The sequence below is a fragment of the Talpa europaea genome, assembly GCF_964194135.1.
Source record: "Talpa europaea genome assembly, chromosome: 7".
Taxonomy (NCBI): Eukaryota; Metazoa; Chordata; class Mammalia; order Eulipotyphla; family Talpidae; genus Talpa; species Talpa europaea.
In genome coordinates, this window is record NC_140074.1 from 90,640,669 (window position 1) to 90,662,637 (window position 21,969).

The following is a 21,969-nucleotide window of genomic DNA, read 5'->3' on the forward strand; positions in this document are numbered from 1 at the left end:
TTCCCTAATAGACCTGTTTTTTAAATATAACTAAAGTCTCTGTCTCATGGAGAAACTCGCCTGGGAAACTCGCCGCATGCTGCTGAAATGGGAGCTCTGGTGAGACCTTTCCCAGAGATGTTGGGGGAAAGGATGTCCTGAGCTAATTCCATACAGGCTTTGTGGACTCCACCCACACTCCAGATCAAAGCCATCAAGACTTTGGGAAAGACAAATCCCATCATCATCAAAGGGAGGGTTGCTGGGACCTGAGGGTGGAGTTAAGCTGCCAGGTCTGCTATAAAACCAGACATGTGGGCCTTGGGGCTCTCTTGGCTTCATGGTTCTTGACTCGCCACCATTCTCATGGTGCCATTGGGATTCCAGGTCCACAGAAAGGGTTGGATGCATTTAAGACGCATTTAAGACGCATTTAAAACCTCTTTCTCCCCGAGTTGTACTTTTCCTTATTTCCCCTTCCTTTGTAAATAAACCTTTTATTAATCTTTCGTGTGTGCCTGTAGTTGAGTATTAATAAGTACCTTTCAAGGGTGTAGGTGAGGACCCACAGTCAGGCAGCCCCTATTATATCGGGGTTGCCCTGTAACACTACCACTAAGATAGTTAGCTCTGGCCGTGCAAGAAACCCCCACAACTGACCTTTGCCGAAAGATCATCTTGCAGAAAGGTCACACCTGGTGACATTGTTCCAGGACTCTGGCCCTGGCTCCCTTGGGGCTTTTCAGTTGCAGGAGACAGTGAGTTCCCTAAGGGCGGTAAGAGGAGGGTCTGCTGCAACTGGCAGTGTCTGCCAGTGTACCCCTTCAAATCCACTGGGACCCTAATAAGCCCTAGAAGCTGTTTCTCCCCCTGCCCCCGTCCCACACGGGAACACTGACCGAGTCCTGAAAGCTCGGATGCAACAGAGGTGCCAGGAGATGGCGATGCCCAGCAGTGCGCGGCAGTGCCAGGGGAAGTCAGAGAAGGCGCCAAGGGCTGCACCCGCAAGGAAGAGACGGCGCCGGTGGGGTGTCTCCAAAAGGGTCATTCCTAGTCCTAGCTGAGAGGTCCCACAGGCTGGGAGGCTGCGTTTGTGGGTGAAGGGTTCAGTGAGAAAACCCAGGATACACAGACACAGAGGTCGACACCGGGAGAGAGCAATGGGCCAAGCAGAGAGATGCAGGACGGGTGAACGTGCCACCTCCGGACCTTGGGGGAGGTTTCATTACTGTTTTTTCTTATAGTGTCTTCTAACTTTCAGGTTTCTACAATGATTATGTACGTAACAAGTAGTTTTTCCGCGTGTTAAATTTTAATGGGAAAAAAGGGCCACAATAATATTTTAGGAGGAGAACTGCAGCCCGGGGAAGCACTGCGCGGCTGGGATTCTGCTGCGCATCTCAGCTTCCGCCAACCCCCCCAACACACACACCTTTCCGCGCCCGCGGGTCCCCGTTAGCAATTTGCATCCCTCTCTGGTTGTCCCCCTCTGGTTTCCATGGAAACAAACCTGGTTGCGCAGACACTCCAGAGCCGCGGGCCCCAGGCTCCAGCCCGCCCCGCCCACCTCTGCAACAGGCCGGGGGAGGGAGGAGCCCGGCGAGCGGCGCCTCGGCTGAGCGGCCCCGCAGACCCCGCAGAGGCCCCGGCCCCGGCTCCGCCCGCCGCCCGCTCTCGGGGTATAAACTCCGCGTCGCGTCCCCGCCGCCGCCCGCTGCGCTCGGACCCGGCTGCAGCGTGACCGCCGGACCCCGCCGCCTCGCCGCCCCGCAGACCTCGCCGATGGCCGACGGGCTCGTTCAGCGCAAGCCCTGGGGCCCGGAGCAGGGCCGCCCGGACCCCGACCCCGACTCGGAAGGCCTGTTCGACGAGGCTCCCCCCGAGGCGCCGCCGGCCGCCCGCGCGCCCAGGCCGGCCGCAGCCGCGGGCAGGAAGGCGGGGCGGCGCGCGGGCGGGAGGGCGCCGGGAGCCCGCGCCGGGCAGCCCCGCAAGGCCGCGGCGCGCCCCCCGCCCGAGGAGACGGCGCCGCCGCTGGACGAGGGCTGCTACCTCGACCACTTCCCGCACCTCTCCATCTTCATCTACGCCGCCATCGCCTTCTCCATCACCTCCTGCATCTTCACTTATATCCATTTACAGCTCGCCTGAGAGGCCGGGGCGGGCGGGGGAGGGGGGGGAGGGAGGGGGAGGGAGGGGGGGGGAAGGGAAGAAGGGTCTCGGCATTTGGCGTTGGGGAGATGCGCTGCAGCCTCTTCATCTAGCTTTTGACGCTGGGTTTTTTCCTTTGTCGCTGCCTTTGTCTCGCTGTCCATCAGTAGAACCGTCCGAAGCAGCTGCGCGTTATGAACGTCGGGTCTGTTTGCACATGAAGATTCAGAGGGGGGGGCACTCAGCTCCCGATGTTTAGAATCTCGAAGTGCCATTGAACCCCTTTTACATTTAGGATAACGTCCCAGGTCGCCACGGCTTTGTATAGTGGGGAGATGGTGCAGGGAGTTCAATCTTAAGGTTAAGGGATGAGCTAGACCCGGAGGGTCCCTCGGGGAGGGTTGGCGCCCTGGCTGGGGCCCGGCGGGAGCTTGTGATGCTGCCTGGCCCCCAAGAGGAGGAGCCTGCTGTGGCCCGGAGCTGGCACCGACAGAACTTGGAGCGCGGGAGCTGGCTGAGCTGAGCGCGCAGCAGACTCTGCCAGAGCGCTGCGCAAGGTAAAGGGATTCCTCTGGGGCGGCGCGCCGCGTGCCCAGGTGTTAGGGCTGACCCAGATTTCGTTTTTCCTGCCTAGCGTTTACTGCCGCTGCCAAGCCGACTGCAGCCCCATAACTGGAAGAGCTGTCCTGCCAGGAGACACTGAACAAGTGTCCTGAACGGCGTGGTACCCGCGGCTCCAGACCTCCCAGAATGCAGGACAGATAGCTCATGCGCAGCGCGGGATCAAACTCTGGGACCCTGGCTGGGGTTGGCGGGAGGGCTGTTTCTAGGAACTGCGGGGCTATTTGATCTTGCCCATGAACCTTTAGGAGGCTAAAGTACTCAAGACCGAGGGGGCGTGGCGGGGAATCTGTCGTCGACAAGAATTACTGCTGGAAAACTACCTGACCACCCTCCACTCCCTGCAAGGGATTTGTCATCTCAAACCCAAAGGAGCTAATACCCACCTGGCAGGTTATTCATCCATCTGTTTGCTCATGAATATTAAATGTCAAAGCGCAGTGCTCTGTTACCACGTAGAGTTAACTTGGAAATGTCCGCAATTATGGTACCTCTGATGGAATAAATCATCTTTTTCAGTTTCCTTTATTTGTGCTTTTCATTTCCAACTATGCAGCAACCCTGCAAATTTCCCAATCTGCTACAACTTTCACCCTATGATCTTCGCAATAGCCCTCCGTCCCGCCACAACAGATTTCTTATCATTATCCAGCATTCCAAGAGACAGCATTTCCCTACACTAAACAGCTATACAAGCCTCCCAATGGCATCTTCCTCTTACTCTCTATCCGATCCCAACAATATGGCAATGTCCAGTTCTGCTATCACCTAAATGGAAGTCTGTGGCTATTCCGTTGTGGCACTACCTTTGGCATTTAGTCCCCACTCCTCTCCATCATCAAGACATTGCTGCCCCAGTACAATCCCCCAAGCTCTAAAATTTGCCCCCATTTACCCAAATTGTCTTAGTAAGCTGTTTCCCAATATCAGGACCTCACCTTTATCATCACTACATGCCTTAACAGCTTGCCAAATACAGCTTGGACTGTTACTCAGTGTCAGTCCATGCTTTCTAGCCTGTTTGCTACAAGGTATGACCCAGTGTTATCCAAACATTTGATCTCATTTTCCCATTCAGCCACTACCTACTATCCTTCATTATTGTCTTCCAATGAGTGCTCAAGATGTGATCCCCCAATATCTTTCCTTCAGCTAATGCCCTGATAGAATCCTCCCCTCTCCCCATTCCCAAGATTAAAGTCCCCTGTTCAGGGCCTTCCTGGTGGCGCAAGGGGTTAAGCACTGCACTGTGAAGCAATCCGCAGCCTCTGCAGCACAAGTTCAATCCCCGGCCAGCCAGGGAGCAACCCACATGGCACAGCAGACCTCTCCTGACTTGCCCCCTGCTCCCCTCACTCAAGAAATAAGGTCAGTCTGTCTGTTCTGTTCCCCACTCTGGTGAATCCTCTCACCCCCCACATCTCTGGCCTGTACCCCCACTCTTGTATGCATAAGTAAATCTTTAAAAAAAAATAAAGTCCCCTGTTCAATAATTGGTACATTGTTCCAATATCGTGACCCTTTCTGTACCACCAAATCTAGGCCTCCATTCTCTATCCCAGATTCCAATACCTAGTTCCCGTAAGTACCATTATTAGATTCTATTGCTTCTACAATCTGAACATTGGTTCCAATATTCTGCTAAATATCTAGCCCAGTTGATCCTCATTTCAGAATTCATTGTTGTACCCAATTTGTCTCCCCAATATTGCACTCCAGTCCTCAGCATCCACATCACTGCTGTCCCCAATATTAAATTTTTTGCTAACCCCAAAATCTAATCACTTTCTCCCCATATCCCTGTAGTTTCCCCTATTAGCTCTTTTCTCCATACCTTGAAATTCCTTATTCCATTGAATCCCAATGTTTGGTCCATATTTTCCAACAAATACCAAATTTCCATTACTTTCACACCATACATTTCCCTTTAGCTTCCTCATTTGTCTGACCAGGCCAATATTTCTCTTTTGTAGTACAAGTATCCTAGAATATTTGGTCACACTCCTTCCTCCCCCACTGCCCCCTAATTTCTTAATTAGGTTCCCCTATACTTCCCAAATACTCTTAATTGTCCCCCAATTTCTGGGTTTCCAATAAGTCTCCCTTGTCCAGAATATCAAGACTTTCCACAATATATAAAAACATTTTCAGGGCTTTACCATAAAAATAAATGGGGTTACTATCCAAAATATCTAACTCCTACAATTTAACAACAAAAAAAAAAAAATGAAAAACGGGCATATCTAAATAGGCATTTTACCACAGATGGTATATAGATGGCCAACATGCATGAAGAGATGTTCTGTGCTGCTTATAATTAAGGAAATGCAAAACAAAGCCACAATGAGATTTCACCTCACATCAGTTAGAACAGCTACCATGGGGCCTCCCTGGTAGCACAGGGGTTAAAGAGCACTATCAAGCTATAGGCAGCTGCTGCAGTAAGAGTTGATTCCCCAATCAGGGAGTTGACCCACATGGCGCAGCAGACCTGTCTCACCCATTGCTCCCCTCAGCAGTGTATTTCGGTGGATCTGCCTATTTTGCTCCCTGCTCTGTGTCTGATGAATCCTCTCACCATCACTCCCGCACCCCCTCCCCCACTGCACCTCTGGCCTACACAAGCTCTTGTATGCATAAATCTTTAAAAAAAAAAAAAACTACTATCAAAAAGTCAAGAAATAAGTAACAAGGATACAGAGAAAAAGGAACCTTTGTACACTATTGATGTGTACACTTTGTATGCCTCTATGGAAAACAGGATGGAGGCACTACAAAAAATTAAAAATACAATTGCCATATGACCCAGTAATCCACTTGTGGGTACTGACCTGAAGAATATGAAAACTCTAATTCAAAAAGATATCCGCATCCCTATGTTCACTGAAGCACTATTCACAATAGCCAAGATATGGAAACAATCCAAGCCTAATGACAAATGAATGGATAAAAGAGATACAGGACACACACACAAACACGCACTTTTTTTTAACACTAAAAAAATTTTTCATTTGGGTAAAAAGTCATACTGAAGGAAGTATCATAGCATGACAGCAGAACATTTTTTTAAAGTTTTTAAAATATATGTATTTAATGACAGGGTTGGTGAAAGACCTCTAATAAACATTCAAGGTAAATACAAGCTTCTTAAACCTAGGAATACTTAATTGCAAATATTAATACCCAAAGTTACTCCTCTATATAAGAGAAAAACGCCAAATCCTTTTCTTTAGAAAGACGTGATGGCAAGCAATATCTATGAGTAACTATTGCTATTTCTCCCCTTTCCTTGGATGATCTAACACTTTTTGCAGACTAAAAACAAAAGGAAATATTAGAACCTATTGAATTTAAGCACAAGACACAGCTAAAATTTCCCACTGAAGGAATTAAATATTTGGTGTTGATGAGAGTGAATAAATAATTAAATATTAGGTACAAGCAGATCCAAAGCTAAATGAAGTATGAAAAACAAAATGGTATAAATACCTAACAATCAGTTAATATAGACCTAGCTATTGGGTATGTTCCTTTTCTATTCCAGTTAGATCTGTTTTCATGTCCACAGTCTTCTGCTGGACTCCATACTCCAACATACTCAATTGTTTAAATTCTCCAAAGTCTTAGTCATGGGAAGGACTGTAGAATAAAAATGACTTCTTTGCTCATCACTAAAGAACCTGGTTGGTTTTTGGCTACATGCTTCTTTCAACTAGTTATCAACTTTCTTGTGTAAGAAAGCTACTGGACAGAAACAAGCAGTTGTCACACAGCACAGTAGCTGATTAATAAAGAAGCTATCCATTTAACCTTTTTTCCACATTTGGTTTCATTCAAAGAATAAGCCAAAGAATAAGCCAAAAGCATCAATGCTACAAAGGATTCATGATCAAGGTACAACTTCACAAATGTCTTTGGCCAGGGAGAGCTTTACTTCTTCAATCATGCCCATAAATAAATTGTTACAGAGTCAAGAATCCCTTCCCACCTACTACAGGCCTCTAAGAAACATGCTTTGATATTTAGTTATTAGAAATATCAAACTTAGAAACTTGAGAATGAATGAGAAAATATGGAATATGAATAAACAAGGAAAACCAATAAAATACACAATTCACTAGAATAAGAGTCACTGTTGATGTTTATCCTATACCATTCTGACAGGCTCGTTTTACTATCTGCAAATTAAGATATTTTCAGTTTTTTGCCTGCCATTTCCACATTGTCTCTAATATTCTGTAGTTTTCTGGAGTTTTGGGCCAGAAACACTAAGCTCTCCCTAAAATCACTAGTCCCGTGATCTCTGCCAATATTCTCAAGCTCATCAAACAGAGCCAATGTCTGTCTGAGTTTGGCCTGAGTAATTTTTTGCTCCTCTAATTCTGCAAGAAGAGCCTGTTTAGTACATAATTCAGCCTTATACTTCCCCTGTAACTGTTCAATTTCTTTTTGGAGAAGCTGGAATTCTTCCTCACTGCAAGGATGCATCTCCTGAGATTTGTCTTCCGGAAGCAGGATGTTTGGAGGTATGTGCAAAATCATCTGTAGAAACAGCTTCTCCATTTTGCCAAAAAGGTTATCAAAACATCCTTTCATGATGCAGAGAAACTTCTCTGTGCATTTACGGATCTGGACAGGACTAATGTCACAACCTGGGAGGCTTTCCAGCTTCTTCAGAATAACCTGTTCGACAGCCTGCATCACTTCAAATAGGTAGTCTTGAAATGCAATGTAGATCCTAAGCATGCAAGTTTGTGGTGTGAAACCAAAGAACTGTGCCTCATAAGTCATTGGATTGACAGACATCTTGGCTTATTTTGCTGTGTTAATTTTGATTGGTTAAAAAAATCTGTAAATGTAAGAAGAAAAAAATTTCATTACATGAAACTTATTTGAGGAAAATAACATCATATTATAGATGGGGCGGGCGGGGCAGGGGGAGGGATATCAAAGCAGCAAACAAAAATTAAGGAGTTCTGCACCCTGGTGCCCAATGCAAAATTCCAGCTTTATGTCTCTCTGAGATTCTTTTCATCAGGCTATTAACTCCCTTCCCCCCTCCTCATTGTTCATTCTTCTCACCTCTCATTTATTGAGAACTCTGACCTATGGATCATTCTGAATTTTATTACCATCCCAGACAATTTGCAATTTTATGACCGAACCAGAAATTCAGATTTCTTGAGTTTCAATGACTCATCTCCACTCTTTTAGCTACCTGGCTACCTATATTTGTAACTTCTCTCTCTGACTGCTACTATTTGACTTCATATGCTATTCTTCCAATTACCCTTAACATACTTATCTGTTATCTTCAAGACTTTCAGCCCTCTGAACCTCTCTTTATTGCTGTCTCTCCCGCTTCACTTCTTTCCCAATTCATTTCAGGCTCCACAATCCATTACTTCAGCTACCGCCTTGCCAATGTCCTCAATCCCCTTGTCTTTCCAACCTAGCTACCTGAAAATAAACCCTAATTAGAAGTAAGCCCCTTGCCAGCTTTACAACCCTAACATACTTTTCAAGGGTCTAGGAGTCATTCCTTTCAATGGTAACCATCTAGGAAAACTGCACTACGGAAGTTAAACCGTCACCTTTTTCTGAACTATAAGCATATCTCTCTCATAGAAATCAGAAAAATATTATCATTCCTCCAGATAAAAGAATTAGCTGGAACAAACTGCTAACTCAATTACCTGACTATAGGATGAACTTTCTCAAAGAATATGAAGCAAATGGTGTGGTCAAATCTTTCCATTGGGATGACAACATGCTCTTATAAACTCTTGAGAATTTATAAATGTGATGGTTAAAAACAGAATGGTTATTTAACTGCTTAACTGTACAGCTAAAGTAGAATTTTTGTCTTTGTAATTTCATTCACAGATCACCTATAATAAAACAAAAGGTGGGTTGAAAAGGCATATGTTATAAACACTAAGGTAGTTTCCTATGGAAGATGGAAGACTAACATAAAAGAAGCTAACATGGGCCAAAAATAGAGTGCCGCAAAGTATGAGGTATTACCGGCTTAATTGCATGTGTGAAGCACTTAAAAAGGATGACGGTGCTTGGTTAATAAGGGTTAGATGTAAAGACCCTTGTAAACTATGTTGAAGGAGTGTCAACTTGATCCTAAAAGCATAGCGGAACGTTGAGCATATAAAAATCCTGCCAATTCACAGAATTACCTTCATAAGACAGAAAAGAAAATGGTTTTATTACTGCTTAAGCATGTCCAAATTACAATGCATCTCTAGTAAGTGTTAGATATGTATTCTTGAAAATTTTGTACTCTACATTTTCATGTTTGCATTACTTTATGCTACTTATCATTCCTAAGTATTCCATCAATTTTATCATATGCATATACCACACTTAATGTACCCATTTTGGGGACAGATATCTTGTTTGCTTTCAGCACCTAGCTACAGAAATACTGTAAAGAACATCCTCCTGAAAGGTCTTTTCTGGAACAATTTACTGTTTACTTAGCATGAGTTTACTATTCTAGGAGACACGAGCATTTTCATTATTCAAGTGAATTGAATGTTCATTATGAACTCCCCAAGAGATGAATCAACTCTTCAACGGGAAGCATGGAAGATAAATGTACCCTAAGATTCTTTGACATCCTTGTGTTAGCTGTTTCTGCCAATCCTAATCTATTTTCCCAATCCCTATCTAATCCTAATCAAGTCCCCAAATTTTAAGATCCACCTTAAGCCAAAGTTAAGCAATTGTAAAAATTCCAACTTGCCTTATTTCCTTGTGAGATACACTGAGACACTACTCTGCTGAGGGAGTGCTCTCCCTTACCAAGATAAGCAATACATTCAGCCTTGTTTCATCAACATGTTGCATGTGTGACATTTGGGGAGCAAGTAAAAATACCTGAATATGCATTTCTCCGATTACCAATCAAGTTGAGCACGCATTAGCTTTCATGCACATTACCTTTTCAGATTTCTCGTTCTGTAAGTAACCCACTCACGTCCTCCTAAGAAGCCATTTCCTCCGAGTTTTTTCTTGGCTCCTTCCTGATTTGGTGGTTACTTCCTGTTCAATAAATTTTAAGGCTACCTTACAACAAACCAAATAAAGTATGATACTTTTATCTTTGCCTACCATGAACTGCCTACTTTGGCTTCAGCCAGATCGAGCTTTCTCTCCTCCCTGTTAGGGGGAAAAGGATGTCCTAAAGCTAATTCCATACAGGCTTTGCGGACTCCACCCCTACCCCAGGCCAAAGCCAAAGTCACTGGGAACTCCAAATCCCATCACCACCAAAGGGAAGGTGGCTGGGGCCTGAGGGTGGGGTTAAGCAGTCAGGTTGGTATAAGGCCAGACACGTGGGCTTTGGAGGGGTCCCCCATTTTGGCTCTCCGCCAGCTCGGAGAGTGCTTTTTGGGTTTCCAGGTCGACGGATCGGGTAGGACGCATTCAAGATTTTATTTCCCTATTTTCTCCCTGAGTTGTACATTTTCCTTATTTCCTTTTCCCTTGTAAATAAACCTTTTATTAACCTTTTGTGTATGCCTGTAGTGGAGTATTAATAAGTCCCTCGTAAGCGCGCGGGTGAGGATCCACAGCCAGGCAACCCGTTCAATATCGGGACTGCCCTATAACATCCCCACAGTGATGTGTTTCTCTCCAGAAAGGCTGGGGTGACCAAAATTCCTTCAATGCTCTGTCCAAACACACCTCCCTCGAGACCCACCGGCGCCTCTGAAGTCCCACCAGGACGTCTCCCGGCACTGACAAGTTCTACCTTAGGGTATTATTATTCGCGGACCCACCTAGCTTTCCTGGCTAGATTTAAGAATTCCCGAAAGCAGGCAGAGGAACGCAGGCGAGCTCAGCGAGCCAGCAGTCCCAGGAACCGCCGCGCAGACAGCTTCCGGCCGCCGGGCCGCTCCCGTGGGGCAACGCGACCCCGCTGCATGCCGGGAGCTCGGGGCAGGGTGGGCACCAGCGGGCGAGGTCGCCCAGGAGGCCGCTCCGACACCCTCGACCACGCCTAACCCAGTCCCCCCCCTTCCCGCTCCTCAGCAGAGAAAATGCAGCCCCGCGGCACCTACCCAAGCGATCGTGAGGAGACGCGGAACCTGACCCACAGCGAGTTCCCGCCACCGCCTTCAAAGCACCGGGGGCGGCCCGAGATAGGCTGCGTCACTGGCGCTGCGCAGTCCCGACGGATACCTGCCTCGGCGAACGGGAGGGCAGGCGGGAGGCGAGCGCACTCCTGATTGGCTGGTTCTCGTGCGGGCGGGGGGCCGCCGCGGGTGGCGACCCAACGGGGCCGGGCGGGAAAGCGAGCTGTGGCCGGCGGGGATTGGCGGAAGGAACCGGTACTTACTCTTCTCCCGGACGTTGGTGGGTGGAGAAGCAAGGCTGGGACGCCGCGGACACGAACTCGTGATTGGCAAGTGTGCGGGGCACCTGCGACGGGTTGCGCGGCTCTGATTGGGCAGCCGCCCTCTAGCGGGCGGGTCCCGTTTTGGCCCCGCCCCGTCGCTCGGGCTGACTGGCGGAAGGGGAAGTGCAGGGGCAGGCGGCGGTGGGGAAGATGGCGTACCAGAGCCTCCGGCTGGAGTACCTGCAGATCCCACCGGTCAGCCGCGCCTACACCACCGCCTGCGTCCTCACCACCGCCGCTGTGGTGAGCAGCTGCAGCGCCAGCTTTTCACTAGCCTGGAGGATATGACTGAGTCCCCAGGAAACTAGGGTTTAGGCCTCGGGGTAGCCTCGAGGGGTTGGTCTCAGGGGTGGGTGGAAGCATTCAGGACCCACTCTGGGGTTCGCGGTGGCCCCTAAAGAGCTTATCCCGTGGCCGGAGGAGTGCTGCTCCGTGAAGTGTGGAGGTTCGGGACGGCTGGGCCGTTTCTGAGATGAAGGCCCAACCTACAGCGAGTCAACTGCAGGAGCCTCCCACCCAGGAAATCTGTCTGAGAACTCTTAATAGCAAGCGGTGCCGTGGTAACTAGTGGAAAGAAGGTCCTCTTACTAAAGAAACTTAGATTTTGAGGATAGAAAGCTGGAGCTGTCGAGAAGAAATTCTTGAAATAGAGTCTGGATATAGAGGTCGGCTGGAAGCACCCCACTCAGTCGGTAGCAGGGTCTCAAGTCTCGCCTCTTTTGAGTGACTTGTGTTGGGTCACACAGTTGTTTACAGGTGGTGCCCATGCGGTGGGCAGATTATAGCAGCTGTTCTTACTTGCCCTGTGTCATAAGATAGCCCCATCTGCCTCCCATGTCTTCCTGTCAGTCTCAACAAGCTTTGCTTGTTTGAAACAAAGGCATTTGATTTGTCTTAAGTTTGGGGATACCAAGAATTGAAACAGTTGAAGGAAATATTTACCAACATTTTCTCTGGTTTAAGAAAAAAAACTTTCAAGGAATTAAGTCTCCGTGACTGAGTTGGAAATTGCAAGGCCTACTTATCCTTTGTTGTAACTTTTAAAAAATTGTTTCTCCATCAGTTATACTTTAAGAACCTCTTTTTCTATTTCAGCAATTGGAATTGATCACACCCTTTCAGTTGTACTTCAATCCTGAATTAATCTTTAAACATTTTCAAGTAAGTGGGACATCATAACCACAATTAATGTTTCAGTTTTTTAACTTACTTTTTCACTTTTTAGTAGCAAACCCCACCATATTCTCAAAAACTAATCCAGTGGGGATTTTTGGTTATAAGTGTTACTGGGGGATTGAGCCTGTTTGGGCTTCAGAGTCAAGTCACCTAGGTCATTTAAGAGATTCTCAAGTTCTTCTGCATGTACCAAATCAGAATTACCAAGGTAGAAAGTTAAGAATCTGTATTTTACTTGTACAGTTCTCTGTTTGGTTTTCAATTTGATGTGTCCATTCCCTGTATTTAGGAAACACTGGTTCAGAGTTAATACTGTAGTTTGTGAGGAGACCCACCAGCTCTGACAAAAGAGACTCTTACAGGATGACCTGATTTTGTCCACTGACCACACCCACCACCCTGGTGTTATCTCCTTTCACAAACTCAGCTTTTTGTGTTTTTAAATTGATCCATCTTCCAGGAATCAGATCATGCTACCAAAATGCCAAAAAACTGACATCTAAAACAACATGCCAGCTTGTTAGATCACAGTGGGATATAGTCTTTTCCAGTTCTTAGAGTGCTAAAAAAGGCATGTTTTCCTGGATGATCATATAGTTTACAGCTGGAGTGGGAGAGAAACCCAAAAGCCAGTGATTCTGACTCTACATATGCCATTCCTTTTGTCTCAGATGTGCTTCAGTCACTTTTTACTCACTGAACTCCAGTTTGCCTTTTAAGATGACTCTGTTGTGTAGCCTTCTCAGACTCATCCTCCTTTATGCCCTTAGGGTATCTGTTAATACTTCTTTTAGAGAACCTCTCACCTGTACTTGCACTTACATATATGCCTGTGTCACAAGGTTGAGGACTCTCAAATCCTGGGTCCAGTCACTATATAGAACTTAATTGTTTCAAATTTAATAATTATCAGTTCTTAAGAATTTAGTGATGCATAAAACAGTCCGATGGACTTTTGTCACTGCTGTCTTCCTTGATATTTACGTAGCTTTTGCGGTAGCCTTGGCTCCATCCCAAGCATTGCTTACTATTTACTTGCTTGGCTTAATTTTGTCTGGAGTTACATTCTTGATGACAGCATATATCTGCACTTGGAGATATGAGTTCTGGATTTAAGTTTAGCATCTCCCTCTACAAACTTGGGCAAGCCATTTAAAAATTATCCAGCCTGCTTATCTCACAGGATTTTTAAGATCACATGAGATAAAAAGTTCAGTGGCTCTACCATTGTGAGTAGTGGCTTTTACAGGTCTGGGTGGGTTGAATAGGAAAGGGTATGTCAGTGTTTCCTACATAAAAATGAGTGTCCTTGTATCTACCAATTAGATTCTAATTATTAAAGCATAGATGCTATCGGGAATTGGTCATTCAAACTAGAACTTGAACTCTTGCATTAGAATCACTCTTTACACTGAATGTGTCTTAGACCCCTGAATTATTTCTCTGGTGTTTCAGGACCACTCACTGCATTTTGATACTGCCTACAGAAAAGCACTGTTTTCTACAAATTAACCTAGTCTTTCTATCAGACTTTTTCTTAATTTGTCTGACCATATGGTGTGGGGTTTTGTTTTTTGGCAATAACAAATTCAAGTTTTCTATTCTGGATCCTTACAAATTTCAGAGTCCAAAAGACATCTTTCAGACTTTAATTAGAAGCAGCATAAAAATCTGGTATCTAATTGTGTCTCCCAGTTTTTGGTTCAGAACATAGTATCACCCTATTGTGGCCTTTCCAATCATCATACTCATAACGTAGGATAGCCCTATTGTCTTAATATGGAAATGTTCCCTGGTAATATATCTTACTTAATTTACTTTCTCTTGATTTTTTTTTTTTTAACAGATATGGAGGCTAATCACCAATTTCTTATTTTTTGGGCCAGTTGGATTCAATTTCTTATTTAACATGATATTTTTGTATCCTTTATTAAATGGGTGAGCATAAAAATTTTAGATTTACTTAGGAAAAAGAATATTAAGTGTTTGTATTTTGTAACTATTAAGTATTTGTATTTTCTAAAACACAAAGATTAATCCTGTTATTTTTGTTGCCATCTTAGCTATAACTTATGGGTTATAGCTTATAACCCAGAGTAGTTGTTTAAATAGTAATGTTTGAGGATGTTTATAGGTAACATTCAAGTGGGAAGTATTTAGCCACAAAATGATAATATATCTGCCCTTGTGTCACTATAAATCTGATAATGGGAGAGAAGTAATGTATTGAGGCATATGTACTTAGAAGATAGCATAAGGTACCAAGTGGTAAGACACAAGCTGGATAAAAATTAACAGATTTGTGGTACCAATCGGAATTAGGGTATTTGAGATGTCCTTGGATCATGGTTGCCAGTTCTACTGGCTGAAAATACAGTGCCATTTCTGCTAGGCTTGCCATGATCTGGTTTGTTGAAAGAGAGTGAAGGAGAGCTGTGTTCTGGTCAGATGATAACTGGGGCCTCTGAGGAAGGGATTCCTCCTTACCCCCATCCTCTGGATTAAGAGGGGAATGACAACTCGGCTCATCTGTAGTTGACAGAGGGCCTTGAAAGGGGTGGCAGGTTACCTGCCCTAGGATGGATTCCTGTGTCTCCTATATATCATTCTGGTAAGTTTCTAATAAAAATTTTTCACTATAATCTTTATTGACTGAGGTATAGAAATGTTTCATCTGCCTGGCTTGCAGAAGTAGATTATCACATAAGGCTGCTTGTTGGGGATTTCTCCCAAGTTGTGAAAAACCAAGGATGGGGCAGATAGCACATGATTAAATGTGGGAAAGATGATACACACTCGATAAAATTTAATAGATGACTAGAAGCATGTTTATGTAGCATCTGTCTTAGTTGCCCAATCAGGAGCAGTTTTTGTAAAATATGAGACCGGTCTTCACCTTGCCTGAAATGCTTGGTAACAGAGAAGTAGTCATACTACACTCATAAACATTCTTACAGAAGTAAAGGCTTGACTTATGTGCAGTCCAAGTGTAGTCAGATGATAGTATTAAATTGTACTTCATATCTGTGTGCTTAATATTTTCTTAACTTGGAACTTAAGATATCGTTACTGTCGAATGCTAGAAGAAGGCTCTTTCCGAGGTCGGACAGCAGACTTTGTATTTATGTTCCTTTTTGGTGGATTCTTAATGACTGTATCCTTCAACAACTAGACCAAATACAAGAAAATTAACATTAAAGAATACCCTCTCTTCCTAAAAGCTTTTCATCTGTCTCCCACAACTCATTAGATATTCTAAACAAATACAAGTAGACCTCCAGATTTTAGCTTCAGAGTACAACTACTTGTTTTACAGCACACTTTATGTGACAGCTTTCTAAACCTAGAGGTTGGACAGGATGCTTTTCTACTATGAGCAAGTCAAAGGAGCTTTTAGCCCAGGTGGGTTACTATTAAACATCTTAGACATAGTAATGTTGATGTGTGTACTTTGCTTTTAAACTAACTTGGTAAGATATTTATTTGGTCATGACCAAAACTGATCAATTTTTTTTTTTTTTAATTATAGAACAGATTTAAATGTAGTCCCATCTGACAAGATAGTTTTGCTCCATCAGGCTTTATTCACCTCTGGAAAGGTGATTGAGCTCACAGTGAATGAACCTTAATGTAGTTACTCACCAAAGGATTAATACATTTTCCAAAGAGGCAAAAACTTCGTGAGAGCAGAATATTAATTTGAAACAGCTATAATTCAGATGGCTTGACCTAAGCAGGTTTTTGCCTGATTGGTCTGGGTAATTATTTTCAGACTTTTCCTTCTGAATATGGAGCTACTGCTCAACTTTCCTAATTCAAATTTTGATTAGAACACAATCCTTAGTTCCCTTGCTCAGTCTTCCCTATTACATTTTTATGTTGATATTTTCCTTAATGCCATTTGCTAGCTTTTTGGTTTGTTTGTGAGCTTAGTTTTCTTGGGCCAGGCCTTTACAATAATGCTTGTCTACGTGTGGAGCCGAAGGAATCCCTATGTCCGCATGAACTTCTTTGGCCTTCTCAACTTCCAGGCCCCCTTTCTACCCTGGGTGCTCATGGGCTTTTCCTTATTGTTGGGAAATTCAATCATTGTGGACCTCTTGGGTAAGAGTCTTATCACTACTTTTTCTATTTTATTTGTGAACTTTGTCGCTATTTTTTAAATTAGTTCTGTCTGGACTTCATGTATAGCTATAATAGGATTATTTGGTAGTTATGTGCTCAAAGGCTAAAAAATAGTTTTTAAATTTTTAATAACTGTCAATATATTGACACTCACACTAAACATAAGGAGTATGTTGGCCTCACCTACAATAGAAATTTTCATCCTTTCCCTCATCCTTTATCTCTGATTGCCTCTAGGTATTGCAGTTGGACACATATATTTTTTCTTGGAAGATATATTTCCCATTCAGCCTGGTGGAATAAGAATTCTGAAAACACCATCTATTTTGTGAGTATTCAACAGTAGACCACGTGTTCCTTGTGGATAAACTAGAGTTGCGTCCACAATCTCTGTTTTCTTGGGACTCCCATAGCTCCTGGCACGTAGCTCAGGTCCGTAAATATTTGCAGATTGAACAGCCTGGCTGCAGTTGGAGAGCATTTAGTGTGGGTAGGAGCAAACAGTGCTGGGTGTGTGGCAGGACTGAGGTTAACAAACTCAGGATGACAAGGGTTGGTAATGTGATAGTAGTCCCGGATGACCACTAGCACCTCCTGTCCCTGTTTTTGTGGAAACTGCTGAGCTTAGAGAGGTGAGGTAATAAAATGGGCCAAAGTGACTAGTGGAAAGTTTCCAGTGAGATCTCTGGCCTTCCAAACAGGTGATAGAGATAAGTAGTGAAGTAGAGTGGGACAACTGTAGCTCTGGGCTGGAAACCAGGTGTAGCTATTCCACTGACCAGCTGTGTGATTTTAAACAAGACCTTTCTTTTTTGCACTTAAGTTTCCAGAGGGTAGAGCTTTGACTTAAAAGGACTTCTACTGCAGAATTTTGTGTCCCTGGGATAAGTAGCATTAGAAAGGGCTCACTTGAAGAATAACTGTGAGTTTTTATTATAAAATGCGTGTTGTGGAATACTTAGGCAAAAAGACAAAAGTTAAATCCTCCATAATTCCACCACTTAGATATTGATAGCTGCCACTGTTAATGTATTCTCCGGTCTTTTACTGTGTACTCTTAAAAAGTACTACTTTACATATAACCTCTTAAAATAGGTCAAAATCATTTTTTCATCATAAAGGCATTTTAAGTTGTAACAGCTCCACAACATGACATGGTGTGACTATAGCATAACTTTACTAATCCCTTATTGTTGGACATTGACATTAGTTTTTACTCTTCCCCTTTATAATTGGAATGAACATCCTTGTAGCTAAATCTTTACACACATCTGTGACTATTTTCAAAGGATAAATTCCTAGAAGTGGATTGACTGTTTCGTTTATTGCCAAATTGTCATCCAGAACAGATGTTCCAGTTTACATTTCTTCAAGCAATGCTTACGGGTCCACTTTCCCACATCCTCATCGAATGTGGGAGGAATTTATACTTTCCTATTTTGAGAGCTATAAGATGGTGTCTCATTGTTTTTTTTTATTTTTTGTGTAAAACTTTAAGATAGTTTTAGACTTAGGAAAGTTATAGACAGTACAAAGACTTTCCTTAGGTATTTGAAGGTAAATTGTCAATCTAATGCCTTGTGATCCCCTTTAATGGGTATTTTCTAAGTTAAAATCAAGAAATGAATTAATCCTTAGACCCAATCCCAGTTTTGGCAGTTGTCCTATTAGTGTTCTTTGTAAGGAAAGAATTGAGTTCAGATTCAGGTATTGCATTTAGTTGTCATCTCTCTTTTGTCTCCTCCAATTAGGAACAACATCTCAGTATTTCCTTGACTTTTACAAATTGACATTTTTTAAGATAGGCCCATTCTGTAGAAAGTCTCAATTTGTTAATGTTCCTCACATGTAGGTTCAGGATTTGTTTGCATCTTTGGCAGGAAGAACAGAAAAATGGCACTGCGTTCTTCTAATTACAGCCTGTTAACACAGGATTTCAGTTCATCAGATATGTCAGTGGTGGTAATCACTATGATTATTTGATTAATATGCCTGCGAACTTCACTGTAAAGTGACCTTTATTCCCTTTTGTAATATTTTGTGGGAAGGTGCTTTGAGACTATCTGAATATTGCTTTCCTTATCAAATTTCATTTCATTGATAATCTGTGTGAACTTGAGGTTACATGTTTTATTCATAGATTATAATCCTTGTTATCATCATTTACTTTGATGTTTACATTGTCCCAGATTTGGCCGGTGGGAATCCCTTCAAACTGACTTCTAAGTCCCTTTCAACATGTTCCCATTGTTTATTTCTTAACTACTTACTACTTCTGGCCCAGCAAGATATCCCTTGTGTTTTCCTGACTAAAAATAGCAGCTATTTCTTCAAGAAACTCTAGTTTTCTTTTTAGTGGAGAATGGCATATAGAGGTCCAGATCCGGGTACCTAGGTATGCTCATTATTTTTGGAGTGTTGCTGTTTCCAGGTCCTCTCAGTGAACAGAGCGAGGGAATTCGATGTATGCATATGAGTGTATATCCATCTGTATTTTTCAGATCTATATATATTTTAACACGTTTATATGGCTACTCCGTTCTAGCATAAATCCACATTATTTGTTCTAGGGTTTTTTTTTTTTTTTTTTTTCCCTTTTTGTATTTTTCCTCCATCATTTTACTAAAATTTCTACGCTGGCCACCATATAGCTGCCACATAGTTTCTACAATCAATATTTTACTATTTTTAGCTTTTGTACGTTTCTCTCTCCATCCATCTTTCCATTCCAGCATACTTCCTTCTCTAAATACTTTAGTATGTATATCATTAATAAGTTTCCTTTTTTATGCACAAAGTACACAGATTTCAAGTTTGTCAACTAACAGGTTCTCATAAATGCACACACCTCTGTAACCCAAAGTGCTATCAAGAAAGATTACTGTTACCCAAAAAGTTCCTCACATACCTTTCCTGTCTTTCCTTTCCCCTGTCCCCAGGAAACTATCACTATACTGAGCTTGTTCCTCTCCCGATAAGTTTTGTATGTTCTACAACTTCATGAGTAGCATTAAACAGTATGTATGTACTCCTTTGTGTAAGGCCTCTTTCGTTCAACATACATAATGTTTTTGAAACTCTTCGGCATCACCACGTCTATCAATTTGTCCTCTCTCTTGTTGAGTACTATTCCATTGTATAACACCCTTCTTCCTTATTTCCTATGCCAAGAATAGGAAACCTAATTGCTATTGTCATGAGTACATGTACTTATTCCCCCCTCATATGTAATCAGTCTCTCCCACCGTTGCTTCCTCCCCATTGTGAGTACCTTGCTCATCCTGCACTACCTCAGACTCCTCATGTCTAGCTGCCCTCCTACAGGAATGTCCACCTTTCCCTGCTCAGGCTCTGCACCAGAGCATGACCCAGTTGGGCTTTTGTCACCCTTTGCTCCCCCCACCTCTACCATGATTCCATCTGCGCAGACACCTTTGTTCTGCCCCACCTAATGTTTAGGAAATAGAGGTCGTCTCAGCTTTTAATATGCTTTCCTTTCATTATTGTGAGAGCAAAAAATTTTTATCTATTGACCACTTGGATTCCTTTTTAATTCCCTGTCCAACCTTATATTTTCCTATCAGTGTTTGTTTTTATTGTTAATTTGAAAGAATTAAAGTGGTTCATGTTAAAATATACATGCCTTTTCTGACCCCCAAAATAGTTTTCAGATATATTTCTAATTTCATTAACTGTGGGCAAGTGCAGTTAGCAATATGAGCAATATGAGTGCAAATAAAGGATGCTCCTTTTTGATGGTTAATTCTGAATGACCATGTAATAGTATTTAAATACTATTAATAGTATTAAATGGTCATTTTGAATGACCACATAATAGTATTTAAAATGTCTTTTGGACATTTACTATCTCTTTTTAGGCATTTATTGAAATAATTTGTTAATATTTTTAGTTGTAATAAAATACACATAACAAAACTTATTGTTTTATACATTTTGATTGTACAATTCAATAGTATTAAGTACATTCACATTGTGCTTTTATCACCACCATCCACCCACAGAGCTCTCTTCATATTGCTAAACTAAAACTACCATTTTAATAATAACTCCCCTTCCCTGCTCCCTCCAGCTCTTGACAACTACTATTCTGCTTTCTATTTCTATGAGTTTGACTACCCTGTATTCTATGTTCCTCGTATAAATAGAATCAGTTTTTTTGCTTTTGTGACCAATTTGAATTACTTAGCGCATTGTTTTCAAGATCCATCTATGTGGTAACATGTGTCAGAATTTCCTCTTTTTATGGCTAAGAAATAATTCATTGTATATATATGCCATTTGGTTTATTCGTTTCAGTCGTCTGTGGGTACTGGGTGATACCTTGGTTGTGGGGGAACATTCATGATATATTAAGTGAAATTCAGGTTATAAAACAAGTAACATGGTCTAACTTTTGTTAAAATTATTTATATGAAAGTTCTGGAAGAATAATGAAAACATAATAATGTTCCTGGAAATAGAGGACATTTTGCTGATATATATCTCCTGTTTTCTCCACAATTAACATTTATAGCTTGTGTAGTAAAAGTTAGTAAAGGTGGATAAAGGTAATGTAAACATAGAATAATTATGGATACCTTTACAGCACAGTAACTTTCATTGGCAAGCAGATGTAATGCTTCTCCATGGATGGAAACCCTGTGGGATCTTCACCCACCTTAACAGTATTTAGGACCTTAGAAAAGTCTGGGGCTAAATTATTTCTGTTGCCTGTCTTTTAGGAAGGCTATTTTTGATACACCAGATGAGGATCCAAATTACAATCCACTACCTGAAGAGCGGCCAGGAGGCTTCGCCTGGGGTGAGGGCCAGCGCCTTGGCGGTTAAAGGAGCAGTGCCAATAACAAGACGCAGCTGGGAAGGACTCAGTGACATGTACCTATTGGGATTCTTTATCCTTTGTGTTGCAAAAGTGTGGACACTTTTGACAGCTTGACAGATTTTAACTCCAGAAGCACTTTATGAAATGGTACACTGATTAATCCAGAAGACATTTCCAGCAGTTTGCCAGTGGTTCCTCACTACACTGGTACTGAAAGTGTAATCTCTTGGAGCCAAAAAACTGGAGAAACAAATACCCTGCCGCCTCTAACAAACAAGTACCTGAGTACTTGAGTTCTATGGTATAAGGCAGAGCTTTTTCCTCTTCTTCTTTGATAGACGAGGCCATGGTGTAAATGGAAGTTTCAGAGAGGACAAAATAAAACTGAATTCCATCTCACTTTCACTGAATTAAAGCTTTTGTGTGTGATCTTTTAAATTATGATAATGTAGCCTAGCTCTCCTGCAAAGGTGTGAGCTCAGAGCAGTTTACATGCCCACTCTTCAGTGTCTTCACAGCTTTGGACTGAATTTCATTTCAAGATCGGAAATGTGGCCGTTACACTCTGGCTGTATACACACTTCTTACTAATTGAGAATGCCAGCTCCAGCAGGAAGATTTGTTTCTGTTGTCCAGATAGTTCTCCATCTGGGTTTGC

The 21,969-nt window shown here is 42.8% G+C and overlaps 3 protein-coding genes across 5 annotated transcripts; 2 read left to right on the forward strand and 1 right to left on the reverse strand.

The window, feature by feature from the left end:
- Window positions 1–1,761: 1,761 nt before the first annotated feature.
- On the forward strand, window positions 1,762–2,127 carry LOC311173418 (uncharacterized protein; the record flags this gene model as incomplete). Its single annotated transcript, XM_084237362.1, has 1 exon — window positions 1,762–2,127. The coding sequence occupies one exon, from the start codon at window positions 1,762–1,764 to the stop codon at window positions 2,125–2,127; it is 366 nt and encodes a 121-aa protein (XP_084093488.1).
- A 4,806-nt stretch (window positions 2,128–6,933) lies between these two features.
- On the reverse strand, window positions 6,934–7,554 carry MIS12 (MIS12 kinetochore complex component; the record flags this gene model as incomplete). Its single annotated transcript, XM_084238512.1, has 1 exon — window positions 6,934–7,554. The coding sequence occupies one exon, from the start codon at window positions 7,552–7,554 to the stop codon at window positions 6,934–6,936; it is 621 nt and encodes a 206-aa protein (XP_084094638.1).
- A 3,763-nt stretch (window positions 7,555–11,317) lies between these two features.
- Window positions 11,318–21,316, forward strand: DERL2 (derlin 2; the record flags this gene model as incomplete). 3 transcript variants are annotated; one of them, XM_084239256.1, is made up of 7 exons in its annotated part: window positions 11,318–11,410; window positions 12,263–12,328; window positions 14,190–14,263; window positions 15,404–15,497; window positions 16,252–16,447; window positions 16,706–16,796; window positions 21,211–21,316. In XM_084239256.1, the coding sequence occupies 7 exons, from the start codon at window positions 11,318–11,320 to the stop codon at window positions 21,314–21,316; spliced, it is 720 nt and encodes a 239-aa protein (XP_084095382.1). The 3 variants fall into 3 exon arrangements, with proteins under 3 accessions (XP_084095382.1, XP_084095383.1, XP_084095384.1); XM_084239257.1 differs by having other exon boundaries at window positions 11,318–11,407; XM_084239258.1 differs by lacking the exons at window positions 14,190–14,263; window positions 15,404–15,497; window positions 16,252–16,447; window positions 21,211–21,316 and having other exon boundaries at window positions 16,706–16,771.
- Window positions 21,317–21,969: the final 653 nt, after the last annotated feature.